Raw genomic sequence first — 18515 nt, 5'->3', positions numbered from 1 at the left:
AATGGATTGCGGGAGGCATCTGCTTTAAATATGCTCATCTGGTCTGATGATCAGATGCCGCACTAGCCTTGATCAAAGCCCCGTGGGAGTTATGGCAATGCTCTCCTTTGTTATTTTACTCCTGGTTTTTTTCCTGTCTCAGCTACAGCTTTTTTTATTAAAGATGAATCGTTCCAAGTCCGCAGAAAAAATTTGCTCAGAGACCTTTGGTGATTAAAAAGGTGTCATGAGGACATTATATCTTATATAAAAACCCACAAGATGTAAGATGATATGTCGTTTTCTAATAGTTAGTTTCAACACAAGGAGATGTTTTCTCTGTATGAATGTTAACCCTGAGTTCTTTCCTTTGCAGGTGAAGATGACCACTTGGCTCTGAAGGGCAAGGTGACTGTTGCAGACCTCTTTAGAAAAGACTTCAAGGTTCACGACCCTCACGCCAAATGGATAAGCAGTAAGTAATCCTATTATATGTCCGTTGCACAGTTTATTTAATTAGGATTGAATTTGAACACATGGGTCAAAATGTTGCTTTACAATAAATGATATTGTTATTCTGTATTGCAAAAACAAAAGACAGATATTGTTCTCGTCTATCGGCATCCATTGGCGTCAATGTATGTTTTTGCCCCTGATAGGCTCAGCTTTTGTCTGACAACCTTATAGAAAGGACCCTAGAGATATATAAAATAAATAAATATATACCTATAGCTTGATCCAGTCTCTTTTTTATGAGGTTTCTTGCTCGGAGAAGTCTCATTCAGAATTCTGTTTTTAGCTTCTTAAGATAATGTGTATCACGCCACAATTCAGATTGTAAAACAAAACATTTACGAAAATATTGTTTATTTTTGTTGTCTTCTCTTACACCATTGTCTCTTTGTCTTTGCAAATCTGTGTGTTGCTGTTTGTATGTGTGTGTGTGTGTGTGTGTGTGTGTGTGTGTGTGTGTGTGTGTGTGTGTGTGTGTGTGTGTGTTTGTGTCCTCGCTGTCTTACGCTGAACGATTTGTTCCATATGCTTCAATAGCTTCCAAATGACCTTCAACCACGACCCTCGTTTTTTTTCCTCTGTGATCAATAACAGTGTATGGATGCTGCTATTGTTACTATTCATCACAGCCAATTTTCAAACACTTGAATCTTTAACATCGGTGCTGTGACAGTATAAACACTGACAGCACCACGGGGAGTCGATAAGTTAAAATTATATACTTTATTTTCTATCAAGGTGAAACTGCGACTTGATGCAGCCTCGAACGTCTCAGCGCCGCGTTAAATAGAACGATCACAGCTCCGAGATGTGAGGGATCTGTACAGCTGAAGGATTAATGAGGCGGATTTTGTCTTCTCTCGTGCACAACATAGCTGTCTCCTCCAATCACAGCATCTAAGATGGCTCTTAGAAGCTGCACAGCTGTTAAATCTTATTTCCTGAAATTGCAAAAGCCTTCCCCTCTTTTATTGACTGTGATTACAAAGCTGAAAACACATATTTATTATATTAGTGACAGGAAGTCGGCGTAACTCCGGATCTCTGATGATGAGCTTCGGTAACGGCCTGATTTCAGGGTGTGTTTTTAGCTTCAGGTCCCCGTGTGTGCTTCAGGATGAGACGTCTCTCAAGTGGCTGAATTGTCACCATTCCTATCTGTGACCCAAAAAAAATAATAATTGCAAACGAATCAATCGCACACAAGGCCTTGAACATCCCAAACTGGGGTAGTATTGTACACATCTGGAAGGTAACATCTGTTGTTTCTCAGCGAAAGCTCAAACGGGGATTGGGAGCATATTTCTATTAGCGGTTGAATTATGTAAGATCATTATCATGAATTGTGGTAATGTTTTACTTGAGATATTCCCTAAACCTGAAGCTGTTTTATAAGGTGCTCAAAGAAAAGAGAGATGGTGTCGTTGAAGGGGCTTTGATATAATCCATAGAGCAGCAGAATCCGCCATGAAACAAGACTTGTCATTAGAAAGCAATCTGCTGTTGACAGTTCAATCCTTGATCTCGAGGTATTTTTAGTGTATCATTAGACATTGCTGACAAGAAGGAGAGAAAGGGGGGAGTGATCCATCAGCTGATTATTTCAACTTTGTTAGTGTATCGTTTTTACCAGAGCCGGAGCTCGACCAAACCTGCATGCTTTCAGGGCTGTCTATGGGATTTGCAGTAATGGTTGGTTGGGGACTGAAATTGAATTTTTTTTTATGAAACCTAATTTAACCCAGTTTTATGTTTTCCCTTCCCTGGCTGTCTCCAACTATCAATCAATTCCCTGGAGACAGACTGAATATAACCTCAAGAATCCTTAATGATCATGTATTGGCTATTTTTACCAGGAAAAATTGCTTCCTCATGTCTTGTCCGACAGCATTAACTCGGATATATTGTATTATTAGGGGTGCTCTTAAGCCGATCCTCAGGATGGTTGCAGAGACTGTAACCCCTGTCTGCGCAGTCAATGGATCATGATTCTAAAGGATAATTTGGCCGGAAACTTGGGTTTTATTTTAGTAGGTTTGGCTACCATTCTCTCAGCGTCTATGATAACATTGTACTGGCAAAGTTACTTGCCGAGATCTGGGTATACGGAAGCTTAATTTAATTGAAATCAGATAAAGAAATAAATAATTATATCGTTTTTAATGGGGAAATATCGGGCCAGAATTTTAATCAAAAAGTTTCAAAAAAATTAACATTATCAACAGAATGTGAAGAGGTTACAGTGTTATGTCGAAAAAGTTTATGTATTGTGTTGCAAAGATATTCACTGAAATGAGCATGCTGAAGACCTCCTGTGTTGTAATGCTACTTTACTTCGAGGGGTGATAGGGAGTCACCGTAGCGTTCAGTCTGACCTCCGTCCAACATGAGAGGAAGAAGAAGCGTGCTGCCCCGAGTCCTTCATGTTGAAGGTTCAGGATTTGATCCAAATGGGCTGAAACAAGAAAACGACTTGTGTTTAGGCCCACCGAAATCCTTCGGCCAACCCTGCAAACACGTTTGGCTTAGGTCGTGCTCAGACATAAAGCATCGCTGCATCTCTGGTCTGATGGTCTGTTTTACTGACTATTATAAGACTGAAGAGTTCCATGCTATACAGGCAGAAAAATGTAGAATGCAAGGCCCCACAGAGGTTTATGAGCTAGCCACATATTTGTCAAAGCAAGCTGTATATAATGATATAAGGCTGGATGTTTGTAAGCCAGCTGGCCACAAACATCCAGAGCTTCCAAGTCAAGTTAGTCAACCTTGAATACGATTGGCTCCTGGCTCCTACCTGAGGCTCACTCTGACTTCCTGTTGTCCCAAACTTTAATGTAGAACTGTAAATTAATAAAATCTGCTATTTTCATTAACATATGCTTTGGTGAAATATTTTGGCGAACACAAGTTTGACTGCTTCGTTTGTCCAGAGATAGCGGACGCTGTGTGTTTAGAGTCATGGTGCATTAAGGTGATTTTACTGACCACACAATACAATTCTTCAAATTTAGATCTGTGTGCATGGAAGTCCTTGGGATCATTTTCATATATTAATCCGGTTTGTTTGCAAACTGTCTGATTGCTTTGTTTCTTGCATAGTTGGACATTTACCTGAGAGTACAGTGTTTCCATAGCCGGTAGAATGCATAGACAAAGCAACAAAATGAATTCTGTGATATATATATCTGCATATATATCTGCATAAACTACCTCACCCTGCATCACTGGTCAGATCATGTTCTGAGGCCATCGCTACAAGTCTCCCTAGTTAGGTAATTGCACACAGCTGATATCTCACATATGCCAGTTTTTTTACTATTCCATCTGAATCAACATCATTCTCACACCACCAAGGTGAAACCAGCCCTGTGGGACACAATGCAGGCTCCCGGAGCAGCTGCTTGCCATTTTAATGGCCACGTTACTCGTGTTTGCCCCCTCCAGGATGCCTCTTGTCTCGTTGGTGTTTGTTAAATATGGTGAAGGGGGGAGCCATTTGCAAAGCAAGCTGAACGATTGGGACTACCCTTAAAATGGGCGACTTGTGAATGTAATTTAGATAAGAGTGAAGCCCAGCGATGTTTGTATTGTCAGTGTGTGTACACGCATGCAAGCATGTTGGAATTACCTTGTTTCTGAATAATGCACAACCTCTTCTCAACCTCAGCTCTAATGTTTGTGTAAAGCAGTCACTTTGGAGATGATTAGCCAGTTCTCTCTTATTGACTTTCCATAGCTCTGCTCCTGTGACACAACATGAGTAATGATGTGAATGCCATTTGTTAATGGAGTTCTGCAGTTGATCTTTTTCTTACCAATGAGACGTAGCAAATTAGCCCATGCACTCACTGTTGGCATGCAGTGGTCGTTCACTGGCACAGACAATCAGTTTATGTTAAACGGTAACATTATATGAAGCAGCAGGTGCAAATATCTCCTTTTCGAGATGGCCCAGTTAGTACTTAATCTGGTGGGATGTCCTGGCACGAACTCACATTTTGTCGTCCCTTTCAACCGCCAGAAAGCAGCAGAAGTGGTGCGACAACTAGTCTTTTGATAAAATCAAACTGTCACAATATCTTGACGTTGTTCAGTGTTTTAATTCCCAGGGAGGAATAGAAAAGAATGTATCTGATGCAGAGCTTAAGAGGAGAAGAAGATTTGTGAATTATACGTTTGCTTCACTGTGTCTCATGGCAGATTCAGCAGTCTCTTAGCGCCTTAGCTGCTAACGTCAAGACAACATCTGACGAGTTGAATGTCATCTTTGATCCAAGTTTTGAGAAACCAAAATTGGAAAACAGCTAGTTCAGTCGTGTTCTGTCTGACTTAAGAATCTTGCCAAAATTAGATTACTTCTTTTCCCCAGCGACACAGAGAAAATGAAACTTACTTTTTATGACTCTCGTCTTCATTATACTGCGTCGCTTCCTTTCATAAAGAATCAATAACACAGCTCCACATTGTGCAAAATTCACATTCCAAGATGACTAAAACACAATTCACATATCTAGGTGATTACAACACCGAATAAAGTAATATTATATACAATTTACTGCAAATATATCGCACTAGACGCTACACACTGGCTTTTTAAGAGCCAACGCTCAGTCTCGGGAACTCAGGCAAGGTCTCTCTGCAGTTGTAGGGTCAAGGGCTAAACAGAAAACATGACTTCTCAGAGCGTTTACTGGCAATGCTTCAAGGTTTTGGAATGGCCTGTCTGCAGGTCTTCAACTGGCTATATTAGTGTTTAAGTCCCAGCTTGAAACCCTGTTGTTCAAAGACTCAATGACTACTGAGTCTTTGCAAAGCCACATAGTTAACAGTGCTACACCTGTAAGCTTTGCATTTACATTTGTATCTGCTATCTATCGAACTAATAAAGGTTATTTTTCACTGTTGTTTACAGCTGAATAATAGTCTTGTTTATTTTTGCATACTATTTCTTTCATCTCTTGCCCGTTTTGAAAATAATTTCTTCTCTTCCTTCTGTTATAGCAGCAGACGTAGTAGTGCCATGATTTTAGCAATATTCTACACCCTGCCAGTTCAGTCCCACAGCACCACAAGTCCCACATTACTGTAACAAGCAAACCTGCCTAAAAAGCATCAATTGTTCTGTCTGTTTCTGCAGAGAGGAGAAAATACAGAGACTGTGTTAATTAACAACAAAAATACACCACCACACACATAGAAACAGACACTTGCTTGCACAAAGAAACACAACGGGGTAGTCATGTTTTGTCATTTTTACAGAAGCTGCAAATTCTGCAAAATACTTTAATCCTTAGTCCTTGTTTCTGATATACGGATTGTTTCTCCGTTCTATAAGCAGAGGCAGCTGTGTTGTTAAGGCGTTAGGTGCATGATGTGATATTTCAGTAGTAGCTACCACTGTATGTGTAGAAAGACACATCCCTACTGCAGCTGGATATCCACTAAGTGTGTCTACAATCCACATCCCTATAATTCCTACTGCACATGGCATTCACATCCAAGCCGTGAAATGGACTTACAATCCTTTGAATTCACTTTAGCAGTCTTATCACTGAGAATTCCTAGCTTAGCTGTGTTTGTGTAACACAGCAGGACGTCTGTGAGCATCCCTTCACAGCAAGAGGCCTGCTGGATAATAATTTAGTTACAGCGATTCTACAAATATCCATTTATGCTCTGTGTTTTTTTTTTTTTTTAAGAATAATCTTATTGGGAATAATCTTTCAAATATTTTTTAATTGAGCCAAAGATTATACGTTCAGCACATCGTTGTGTGAATGCTAATTTTCTATTTACACGAAAGAACCACGAATCCACATTCATTTGCATTCACAAATATGGAATTTATAATATAAAAGATACAGGATTGCATATTGAGAACAGAATCCAAAACTGGAAAGGTGAAACAGTGGAGTGCAGATCTCAGCCAGGTGTGTCTTCAACGACCACAGCTGTATTGCTGTGGAGGCCGGTTAAGAGTAGTGAGTGAGGAGTCAGCAGTCAATGGCAGTATAAAAAAGGCAAAGGAAGTTATTTTGAGCAAGTATGAATAACTGCAACCACAATAGGCCCTCAAGCATGCATCCATAACTGGCCACCCAAAATATAATGCGAGATTAGCCGTGGACAGACACAGAGGTGCACGATCACTCACTACTTGATTCTCTTGGTTAGGGATAATGAGTAAACCAAAAAGCATAAGGAAAAATCTTAAAGAGTTCATTTTAATTACATTTGACAAAGATAAACTTAATATGTATTTACTTAATAGAAAACATTAATTAAGTCTAGATATTGGAAAAGTAACATTTCACAGATTATCCTTATATATATATATATATATATATATATATATATATATATATATATATATGTTTCCCTCTTCCCCTAACCGTATCTCACTCACCAGCTCGTTAGATAAATCATACAGTGCATAGTTAAGAGGCTGCAACATCAGGAACTATTATCATAAGGTGTGATATGAAGGGGTTTGCCAAATTGCATTATAATGTGGTAGTCTGCCCTCTAAGATACATCTTTCCAAATGTAACATACTGATTAGATCATGAAGCCACACCTTGGAGTTGGGAAGTTTTTTTTTCTTTTTTCAGTATTTGGAATCATTAATCATTATTACAAATTACGAAAATATGGAATTATTTGACCAGTGAGGCTAAATCCTGCAGGGCTCATACTGCGTTTCCTGTTGGTCAAACAAGAAAGTCTGATCACTGGTGTGAAATGTCACGATTATTATTATTTGAATTGTTATTTTACGGTCACGACCTTCCCTAATGACCTTAATTACTATGAGTGGGAGCAGGCCTTTTAGAGTTTGATATGCAAGCACCAGGAAACAAACCACTGCTACATTAACATGCACAAAGAAAGGACAGAGATAGAGCACATTCGGAGTACCGATGGTGAATCAAGTAGAAACCGAGATTGTGGATTCATGGGGAGAATACGATCAGCAGACAGACACTGATGAAATGACCGTCACCTCAGAAGCAGTGAGTCAAATCAATGATGACACAATGACTTAAGGATTAATTGCAAATTGAGGTTACAGGTTACAAAAAAAGGCATATGGGGTTTTCAGCAATTTGATGGAGGGTTTTTTGAGAACATTTGCGTGCTCCCTTGGGAGTCATCTTGGAAGGAACATGGAGTTGGATGAGGAAGGTGAGTTTCTGATGACTTAATGTTAAGCAAATGATCCACTCGACTGCTTTCAGGGGTAATAGAGTTAAAAGGGAAATGGTCTGGCAAAGGTGGGCTTCAATCTTGAGGTGTGACTCATTTTAAGAATAATCTTATTCTTATAATATTTCTATTTGTGACCTATATGGAAATCCAGATGAGCAATTGGCTTAATTATATTATGGTTAATGTGCCATTGGGACCTGCAAATATTCATGATGTCACTTGGCATGTTTTAAAGTTATTATTCTTTGATGCTTCTTAAATGTGCCTGTGTAACTGGGGCTTCATTTTTTTTAATTACACAGCAAATTTTGTAGCTGCTTATTATTGTTACATCATTGTGCAGTTTTTCTTCCTTTGTGTGTGAAATGGCTTGATTATGGCTTCTACCAGCACGACTATCATTCAGGGCGAACTGTCGTGTCTTAAAAAACAGATCCCGACTCATTTACCATGCTTTGTGGGGGTGACATTATTTGTCATCACCGTTCACATCTTATAACAAATGTGTTTATGATTAAATTGTTTACAAGAATACAACATTTTTGGTGACCAGAAAGTTCTTCATAGATATTAGTTTTGCTCTTGACATGCACCAGATTTATGCATTTAACTTTAAAATGTACAGAACTTTCAATCATTTGGTTTCAGTTTTCCTATACTTGAATTCAAAAGATGCAATATTCTAAAAAAACAGGTTTCAAAACTGATGCAGGACGACCTGTTTGCATGGCTTTATGTCAAAGCAGTTGTAGCAGCAAATACCGTGCTCTGCGGTCCACAATGAGTTAATTTCAATGTTTTGGTGGCTGTTTTTTTAACTTTAGGAGGGTGGAACATAAAATATATTTGAATCATCTATATGAAAGAGGTATTCTGATGTTGAAGCTATTTATTTCCAGGGTCTAGAGAGTAGATCTGATGGAGATATGTCAATAGTTTGCTCTTTTAAGGTTAATATCAAGCTTGGACCCCTGGTGCCTGAAGGCATGGAAGGTCCAAGGAAAGCAAATAATGAGATAGAGAGAAAAACATTATCTATATTTGAGAAGCTAAACAGCATGAAACAGCAATGGCTGTGCAATGTGCCATGTTTTTTTCAGCCTTAATGGTGAACTCATAAAGCCGGAGATTCAGTGAGGAATGAAACCAGCAGGCACATGCTGATTGGCATTCCTGATAAACATAAATGACTTCCACTGTGAAAACTGGCCAGCAGCAGGTCGGCAGTAGCCCTGGGTGGTTTCACAGTTTGTCAGCAGGTTCATACTTCATAATTTCTGCTCATTTCTTAGCTCTGCCATTCATTTATTTGCATGCTCATTTATCAAGTTGCTCAAAACTATAATTCAAATTCCGTGGTGTTGCCAGTACAACATTTGCAGCAGTAGAGAAATATACATACATAGTATTATGTGGAATCTCTTTCGAGAACCATCTACGAATGAAACTAAATTACTAGAAATGTATAAGGGGAGATTTTTAATTAAAAACTCCTATTGAATTTTTTATGAACATATATTCCACAGCAAATCTAAGCCAATGGGTGGCAAATATTTAAGACTGTACTGTAGCATTGGAGACTTCCTTTTATTAAGCCACAGAGAGACACCATTATTCTCCCACAGCAGCTGGTGTCACTTTTATCAGACCAGTCATCATCTGGAGCCTTGAGAACAGACATGACCTGTATAGAAAAATGTTCTATATACAATATTCAGAGCATTAATAAAGCAGTAATCAAATTTTCAATGTAAAGATATGTGACCAGACACCGCGGTTTGTTTCGGTTTGTCCTGATTTCAAGCTGGGTGTCCTAAGTCCTAACTAATATCTGTAAAACACTGAAATGTTTTCAACGGTCACTACCCAATTTTCTAGGTTTTCGGCATAATTAAAATAATGATATTGTACTTGTTTTCATCGCTTACGTAGATGTTTATCATGTTGTTTCCCCATCATTTTTACCCAGCCGAATATAAACCATGAAAAATGCACCACGCCTCACATAAATACTGTTAGCTGTGTATGCACTGTTAGCGAAATATGCAGTATCACTGCCACTTTTTTAATAAATTACTTGACTATCAGGATTTTATACAAATTTATAAAAAAAGCTTTATTGTTATGCTATTAATAGGTATATTGCTGTTTTATGTGAAGGTCCTGGGACAAGGATGACACATTTACAGATTGTAAAGCCCTCTGAGGCAACTGTGTGATTTGTGACTTTCGGTTATACAAAATAAATTTAATTGAATTCAATTTTTAAATGTCATAGATGACTAAAAGTCAAATACTTTTAATTGTTTTATTGTTATGCAGAACACAGAACACAATGAGGTACAGCGTTTTTCTAAGCTGAGTTGCTTTTGCTGTGTTTGGTTGCTATGATACGGAATTTTCACAGTAGTAAAAATTGTCGGCACAAGGTAGCGTAACAGCTCTGGATGAAGGGAAGGCTGAAGCATGTAGTAAGAGAGAGGACGGACCCACCGGTCCATGTTTATTCATTTATCCTTCATTGTTCAGCGCCTCGTCACGTTTGTAGCAAAGTGTAAATACGCAAGCCTTCCATTGCAAAGATTAAAAAAACAAAAAAACATAAACATAGCAGTTGTGGCGGCTGCTTGCCCTCTCCTGTGTTTGACTTGTCAATAGCGGTATTGCAATATTGTGGTTATTGTTAAAGCTCTAGTTGCCGTGTTGAGATTTGTGTTGAGGCACTACATACACTATGGATATTGTATGAAGCAGCTTAAACACTGCATCCCTGCCTCATCTCATTCATCCGAGTGTGTTTTGTGATCACATAGAGATGTATTATGTTGAAGGAAGGGTTAGAGGTTAAGGACATTGAATAATGAAAAGAATCTCTCTTTCACCGATTTCTTTTTTCATGCTAAAGACAAGTGAGCATTTCCAACTCTGCTCCATCATTGAAGACATGATAAGTGTTTACTGATGAATGATATTCTGTGAGACAAAGAAACAACCACAACATGCACATCACCCACAAAAAATGTTTTTCTCTTCACTAATCCAACCGCCTCTTCTGACTTTTTCTATCAGAATGTGCCTGTTGAGGACTCTCACAATGCTCCCTTGGAGTGTTTCTAACCATCTCAACAGGAACTAAAGACACTCAGGAGAACACTGAATGCAATGAATGATGTGATCACAGTTGATTTCCTTGATTTCCAATTAACTAGTCTTTTTACACTGTTCTGTCAGTCTAATTAAGCTGTCATATTGCACATGAGGCAAAAGGCTTGGCATCAGTAATTTCTCGTCAGGGAAACCATCAAGCCTGCCTAGCTAATGGTACCATGGATGCAAAACTCTGCGTACAGAGATCTACTTTTTGACACTGTCAATGTGTTGTTGTTTATTTTAATGAGAAACTATATTCATAATATAGGCATGGCTTCTCAATAGCCTCTATTAATGTGTGGCTGCTCATGTTTCTTGCTCTCTCTGACTTTGCTGTAATGATGTTGCCGTGTTTCTAGATCTAAAGGGTAACTTTGATGAGCACAGTGTTGTAATTTACCAAAATGATGCCCAAAACTATTACAATAAGACTTATATTGTAATAAACAAGAATGAACCTATAAAAGAGTCAAGTTTCACAGACAAAATGCTGTTCCATAAATATAGATATATTAAGGAAAGTCTGAGGAGTTGGATTGTACAAACTCGAAGACATAGCAATTTTCATTGCGTCTCTCGTTCTATGTCTCATTTGAGTGTGACGCCTGGTATCTCTGCCTCCCTCTCCTCCCTCTCCTCCCTCTCCTCCCTTTTCCTGGTGCTCCCTCTGCCTCCCTGGAGTGAGGCTGGGTTAGGGCTGTGCCCAGGGCAGGAGGCTGTATTAATAAGACATACTGCCGTGGAAAGGTATAGATCAGAGCAGAAAACAGTGCCTTGGGCTAATGCACAGCGAGTTAAAGTAGAGGGGAGATAAAAAGGGAGAGTGCTAGAAAGAGATAGATTGAAGGGAAGACATAATGCCTTGGGTACTGTGAAAGGATAGATAGCTCTGGGTCTTTGAAAGAGCACAAAACAAAGAGGTGAAGGAGGGATGATAAGGTCTAAAATGATGAACTCAGCAGGAGGGCATATAAAGGGGCAGTGATGGGAAGGATTTGAGAGATCTGAGGTATATCTGAGGTGTCTTGGGGCGTGTGGATAAAGGAGATCAGTGAATCAGTGGGGAATAAATATGGAAAAAAAGGGTACCTTAAAGACATGCAAGCCTCTGAGTTTAAAATGAAGCCTGACTATGAAAACAGAGCGAGTCACGAAGCAAAATGAAGTCCAGTCAATCTCTTTGACCACCGATTTGTCACCATATTGTCTTTCTTTTTACGCATTCGATCCCCATCGGCCGCGATTACCATTTCATATATAAAAGTAGACCGTTTATCAAGACGCCAAATGGAGTCAAATTTAAAGATAATGGAGCATGTTGAAAAAAAGAAATCTTTTATTTACCACCAAGATTTCCATGGAGGAGTTCATTTCATACCCTTGTTAGTATGCCGATGGTTTTTAACGAGACAATAGCTGTTGAGGGGGCGTTTGGCTATGCCAATCTCAAATGTCTGAAACTGCTCTTCCCTGCACAATATGAATTAAAGCCATTGTAATGGTAATTTTGTCACCTCTAATGGACAATTAGATATGCTAGCAGATAGCAAGCACTCTGCATAACAATCTCTGGGTTCTAATTACCTCGCCAAATGGAGTGGTTGCTCGTGCGCCTATGGATCACTAAAGCAATAAGTCAGAGGAGCACAGATAGATTGAAGGTGAAAGAGGGCAGTTGCTTTATTAAACTTATCCTTCCCTGATAACAGCCTGATGGATGAGGAGCTGTATGAACGTTCATACATCTTTCAAATAATGGCTCCCTTCGAAGATTTTTCTCCAGTGGCCTGAACTCACTATGTTTGTGCTGGAAGCTTTTGTATTCAGGCATATTGAAAGCTGTGCGTTGGCACGGCATCGGATAGGTCCGAATCTCGAGCACTGTTGTTAAACCTAAACATTTACTTTGGGGAAAAAATGTCACTCTCCCATGCTGTGCATTGTGCAAAGGACTGTACAGTCGTATTGGAGGCCTTAGTAAATCCCCTTCTTATTATAAGTAACCCGTTGGCCCTCTCAAACGTTAAACACCATGGCTTGGTTTGTGGTCCAAACAAACACAGGACTTTCACCCAAGAGACCTCTTTTTGTGACTTATTGACGTTTTTTAAGGTTACTTCCGTACCTTACTCACGCCACTAACGTAACAAGCATACTTATTTTAACTGCCGTTGTTTGGCTCAGTGTGAATAAGCAAAGCCGGCGTCATGGTGGGTCTTGGTGGGTCGACAAGCCTTCACACACAACAAGGCTTCATGATTGCAACCGATAAAGTTTGATACATTGTTGAAGCCAAAATTGTGATGACATTATACAAGTAACCGGATGGCCTTGCTATCCGAGCCCTTGGTGACCCATTCATTTAGCCCACTTTGGTTTGCTGATAAATTAATAAAACCCTCCAACAAGCCTAATTAAAGATGCCTTTGGTATTTAAAAAGGTGATGAATAGAAGCATCCACTAAAATTGAATTATGTCGTCAATGCTCAACAATAATAACTTCATTAACATTGAAGAACTGCTTTTTTCTATCAAACCTGCAGTTATTTAACAATTCCAAGAGTTAATTTCTTGTTTTGAAACCAGACTTTTAATTTCTAGCACAATTGAAATGTCCATTTTACTACTGACATATAGGATATCGGGCACATCACTTACTTAGCAGTACAAAGTGATCGTTTGCTCCCTCTATCTGATGTCACTGCCGTAAGTTCATCCGTCCCCCACCTGTTGAGTGTCTCATGTCACAGAATTTCTACATGAGGAGATTAATTATGCTCTTTTGTGTTCTGACTTTAAAACGTCAGTGAGTGTATCTGCCCATTGGTCTGACCTACAGGATGAATTTGAGGTTATTGGTTCATTGGGTGGTTTTGTCAGCAAGGAGTTTGTCTTATTTTGAAAGGGAAGTGTTATCATATATGTTTTTGTGGTCATTAGGGTCATTTTATTGTTTGTCTGTAGACTTTTAGAGATGCTACTACACAACATATGAACTCAGATGCTTCTTTTCTCTCCCTTTCCTTGCAGGTAATGAGCTATTATACCGTAATCGTGAAGGCGACGTCGTCAAGTTCAACGCCGACTCTGGTGAAAAGACCATCTTGGTGCATAACAAGAAGTTTGTAAGTCTTTTGTCATCCTTTCTTCTCTCTTTTCTTTTCTCACAATCACAGGACTAAAGAACTGACCATGGCTGCCCATGAATTAGATTAAAACTTTTCTTCTAGTGTCAGCGAATCAAAGCACCCAAAGCTCTTTTTTTTTTATTACAAAGCTTAATCAAATGATCCACTACTGCTGTGGAATGTGAACTGCATAGTTAAAACTTAAGCTATGGGAATGTGGGGGTAACATTGAGATGTAGCATCAGCGCTGCGGCGGCTTGGGTGACGACACACAACATTATGTCCGCCATCAAATTGCCAAGCCCCAGTGCAAAGATTAATGCATCTCCCATTTGCTTCAGGAGCCGAGCAATCTGTCAAACGCAGTCATTTAAGGACTAGTTTAATGAAAAAATACCATGCATGGTTAAAGGTCTCATCTTTTTGTCTGTATTATTCTTGCTTTCTCAGGAAATGTACAAAGCCAGCAAGTACGAGGTGTCTCCTGACATGAAGCATGTGCTGCTGGCCTACAACGTTGCACCGGTGAGCTTCTCATTTGTTTGCTTGTTTTTTGAATTAGCAAACTGACAGCCAAATATGTCAGCCGCCTCCACCGGGGGGTTGGGGGGGTTGGGGTGTGTGCTCATATAGTGCATCAAAAGGCAGGGGGGAAGGAAGGAGGGAGGTAGGGAAGGACGGGGGGGAGGAGAGAAAGTAATCATGGCGGGTTGTGAAGGCCTGTCGCACACCGCTGCCTGTCAGCGAATGCAGGCGGGGGCCAGCACAGCCGAGCGGAACTGTAGCGGCGGAGGCAGAAAACACAAACAAACCCCTCGGCGCTGAAACGGTCTTGCAGGGAGGGAGATGAGATCGACAGCAGGAACAGGAAGTGTTGGCTGTGGAAATTTGTAATTTCTGTGCAATTCTGAATAAAGTGTCCCGCGACTACATGAGCTCTGCCAACACCCTGATATCTATCAAAGCATTTCAGCTCCTAATATAGGTAGATCAGGTAGATTGGATCATTTCGCCACTGAGTCACTATGGGGAGGTTATCGTAGAAAACCGACAGTCAAGACATGTTCAAAAAATACTTCGTAATTAAATGTTCATAAATACTGACTTCAAAGATTAATGTTGCTGGGTTAGCGATCTTTCCAGGTTTTTTTTTTGTGTAGTCCGGAGCAACTTCGCCAAATATGGTAATGTGGAGAGTAATTGAAGAGTAACTTCAGAGCAGGAAGAAAGAAATATGTGCTCTTTCCTGTCTGGTTGAAAGTGTTAAAGACTCTTTCACGTGAAACCACACCCAGCAGTGATGTCACGGTGTACTCACTGTACATCAACACAGCAAGGTGACTTGCTAGAGGTCATATTAAAGGGGGGGTGTTAAGTTACTCTTTAACATTTTCTTTGATAAATAATGGATCTGTTCTAGATTTTATGGCGGAGCTATAAATGTTGAAAAAAAAAAAAAGTATTTTCTTTTGTTAATTAAATTATTGTCAATTTGTAACGTTGTTTTTCTTATTTTAAAAACTTCCTTTTCATAGAACTATTTATTAAGTCTGACATCCACATTGATTATGACAAATAACTAGCTAAGTCATTGTTTGTTGTGCTTAGTTTGGACATAACTGGAATGGTTAGCTTGGATTTTTTTGAAGTATGGTTGTATGTATACTCTTGTGTTCTGCTAGGTAAAGATACTATTTTTGTCAATGGATTTAGCTGACTTTGGCTATAGTGTACGCTATATTGAGAATATTTTCACAGCTTTACCATATATATGTGGATGTCAAGATGAAAATGTATCGTGTGAAGTGATCTGACATGAATCCTTTCCTGCTGCCTTTTCTTCCAGGTGTACCAGCACTCTTACACGGCCTTCTACATCATCTGCAGTCTTGATACTCCGTAAGTAGGCGACAAGGCTGCGTGTTTCTCATTGATATTGTATTTCTTTATCTCGTCCTATAATGTGTCACCTGACCTTGCTGCCTGTGATGCTGAGAGCAATTCATTCCCACCTGTTTTAACAACTTCCCTCCAGCAAAGCACCTGCGACATCAACTACACATGTTGCTTTCAATTCTCTACCTTTCTGTGAGGTGAAAGGGTTAATAAGTAATGTGTGACTCCCGAATGACATCGAGATCTTACATCTGAACAGACGATATGCCTGGAGGAAGGAACAAGCAATACTGAAGCATAACGAGTCTGAAGTCTTTCTGCAAATTAACCTCTCTGATCTTCATTTATTTTGTGTTAAAAACACATGAAAAAGGAGCTTAAAATGTTCATTATCACTCCTGACAAAAAAAACACAAAATTGTGACATACATTTTGGAGAAGCCAGAACTTGTTGCACTAGACCAACTGGTATCGATCAGCTGCCAAGACATGTTATGGCCAGTTTGCCCAGTTGGTAGAAACCTCACTTAGTCACCTTTTTAAATGACATCCACTACCAGGTCATAGTGTTACAGCACTGTCAGCAGCTCTCACAATCAAGTCCACTTGTGTGCTGCCACCTAGTGGTGATGTGCAAAAGGAAAAAACTCCACCTCAGCTAATGACCTCATTCATCCTCAGCTTCAGACAAAGACATAGATGCAGTGGCACCTTTAATTCTGCAGCCTGCACTGCGCAGCACTTTCACCAATAAGGAGAGGTGACACTGTTATAGAGCGCTGGTATTTATGGGTACACTTAAATCTTTGTTCTCAGGTGCGCTACACTTGTTTTTCTCCTTCAGCAGCACTGGAAGCAGACAGTCGCTGCGTGTATGTGTCTGCATTTCTATCTTATAGCATTGTTTCCTCTATTTGTTTGTGCACCCCAGGGCGACGTGGAACTTGAACCCTCCAGAGGTCAGAAATGCTCAGCTGCAGTACGCGGGCTGGGGACCCCAGGACCAGCAACTGGTAAGAACTGGAATATCCATGAAGTCCCTTGTCTCATATCGGGGTGCTAACCAATGATGGGTTCAAAGTTAATATTCAAACCATCTGTATTGTCTAATATTTATCCATTAAAATCGTATCTTTATGTGGATTATAAGTAAAAACACACACTGGATTATATGCAGGTTAATATGGCTATGCAAAAGGAGCCAAGTGTAAAATATGTTCAAACTGCTAACAAGCAGTGTCTTTTAATGTGGGTTTAAAAAGTTAATGGAAGATAGAATTAATGATTTAGGGGGATTTATAGCGGCCCCCCTAATGGGAGAAGTAGGAATGAGTGATGAAGGGAGTGTGAAAGGTACTTGTGTTTCTTATGTTTAAACCTGCATTCATTGATTTTTTTGGGCTACTTGTAAGAAGCACAACAAGCTGTGAACACAACATTGACAAATCATTGTTTATGGAGTTGATATGGCAATAAAATCAAATAACTAAGCAGCAAGATGCTAAAAACACAGTGTAGATCTAAGGGGAACTACAGTGGTAATATCTGTGGATTCACCACTAAACCTGACACCTTTTACATACAAAAAAAAAAACGTTGATGAAAGCAGCTTTGAGGTTACTTCATTGGCAATCCTGTGCAGATGCCAATACAGATGTCGATCCCTTTGACGGATGCAGCCCATAAAGGGTGGGTCAAGCACATAAAACAAAACTAATGGTGCATTCAAGTGCCCCCTGTCAAATTACAAAGTCAGATATTTCAGGAAATTAACCTTAAACGGCTGAGTAAACATAAGTGGTAGAATGGAACTAGTTCCATCGTACCTGAGGTTACAGTCAGAGTTGTGACAGTTCCATTACACACACAATGAACAACGAGCAAACATGGAATCAGGTTAACGGTAAATGTGGTCATATATCTTCCATTAACCAGTAACACCCTCTGATTCACAAGATGCCCAGGCTGCTCAGAAACGTTAACGTTGGAGTTTATGCCTGACTTCCGTTATTGACATCCTCCAAGGACTTTTTCATTGGTCCACTTCATGTGATAGATTTAACAGATTATTGATGACCTCCTTAAAACAGAAAACCTGATACATACGACATGTTTACGTTACATTCTCTGCCCTCACAAGCTGATCAGGATAACCTTAGAGCTTCATTACATAGACCAATTGACAAGTTCACAAAAAAGTATGGGATACTAAGGGCTGCAAAGGCTTTACAGGTTGTGTCCTCCAAATTTGGTGGAAAGACAGCTTCATTTTTTTACCACTTTTGGAAGAAATTTCATCCTAATTTTAAGACAAAAACTTTGGAAGATCCAGCACCGAAATCAGGACTCAGGCAGCGTTTTCCTCAAGTCAATGGCAAGGTTTACGTTTGAGTCCTTGAAAGCAGCACGCACAAACTATTTGCCCTCAAATCATCCTGACGATTCACATAGATTTCCCAGTGAACTCGTTACAAATGAAACACCATTGTTTGAATCGCAAGACGCAATGGTCCTTTTGCAACTCTTCCGAGTCGAGTCATTTCCCGCCTCCATCATCACAGTTGAACTTGTCAGAGCATTAATGAGCTCCAGTCTGTTGGTTTGCGGGGCAGACAGAATGTAAGTGATAACATTCT

General features: G+C 39.7%; 1 protein-coding gene across 1 annotated transcript in view; it reads left to right on the top strand.

Moving 5' to 3' along the window:
• Positions 1–18515, top strand: part of LOC129110680 (dipeptidyl aminopeptidase-like protein 6) — a 134889-nt gene that overhangs the window by 92378 nt on the left and 23996 nt on the right. The window contains exons 3-7 of the mRNA XM_054622842.1: positions 356–454; positions 13886–13980; positions 14434–14508; positions 15830–15882; positions 16811–16892. Of these exons, the coding sequence (XP_054478817.1) occupies positions 356–454; positions 13886–13980; positions 14434–14508; positions 15830–15882; positions 16811–16892 (404 nt within the window). The remainder of the gene's footprint in view (positions 1–355; positions 455–13885; positions 13981–14433; positions 14509–15829; positions 15883–16810; positions 16893–18515) is intronic.

The sequence above is a fragment of the Anoplopoma fimbria genome, chromosome 21 (assembly GCF_027596085.1).
Source record: "Anoplopoma fimbria isolate UVic2021 breed Golden Eagle Sablefish chromosome 21, Afim_UVic_2022, whole genome shotgun sequence".
Lineage (NCBI taxonomy): Eukaryota > Metazoa > Chordata > Actinopteri > Perciformes > Anoplopomatidae > Anoplopoma > Anoplopoma fimbria.
This window is presented reverse-complemented; position numbering and strand designations above follow the sequence as displayed.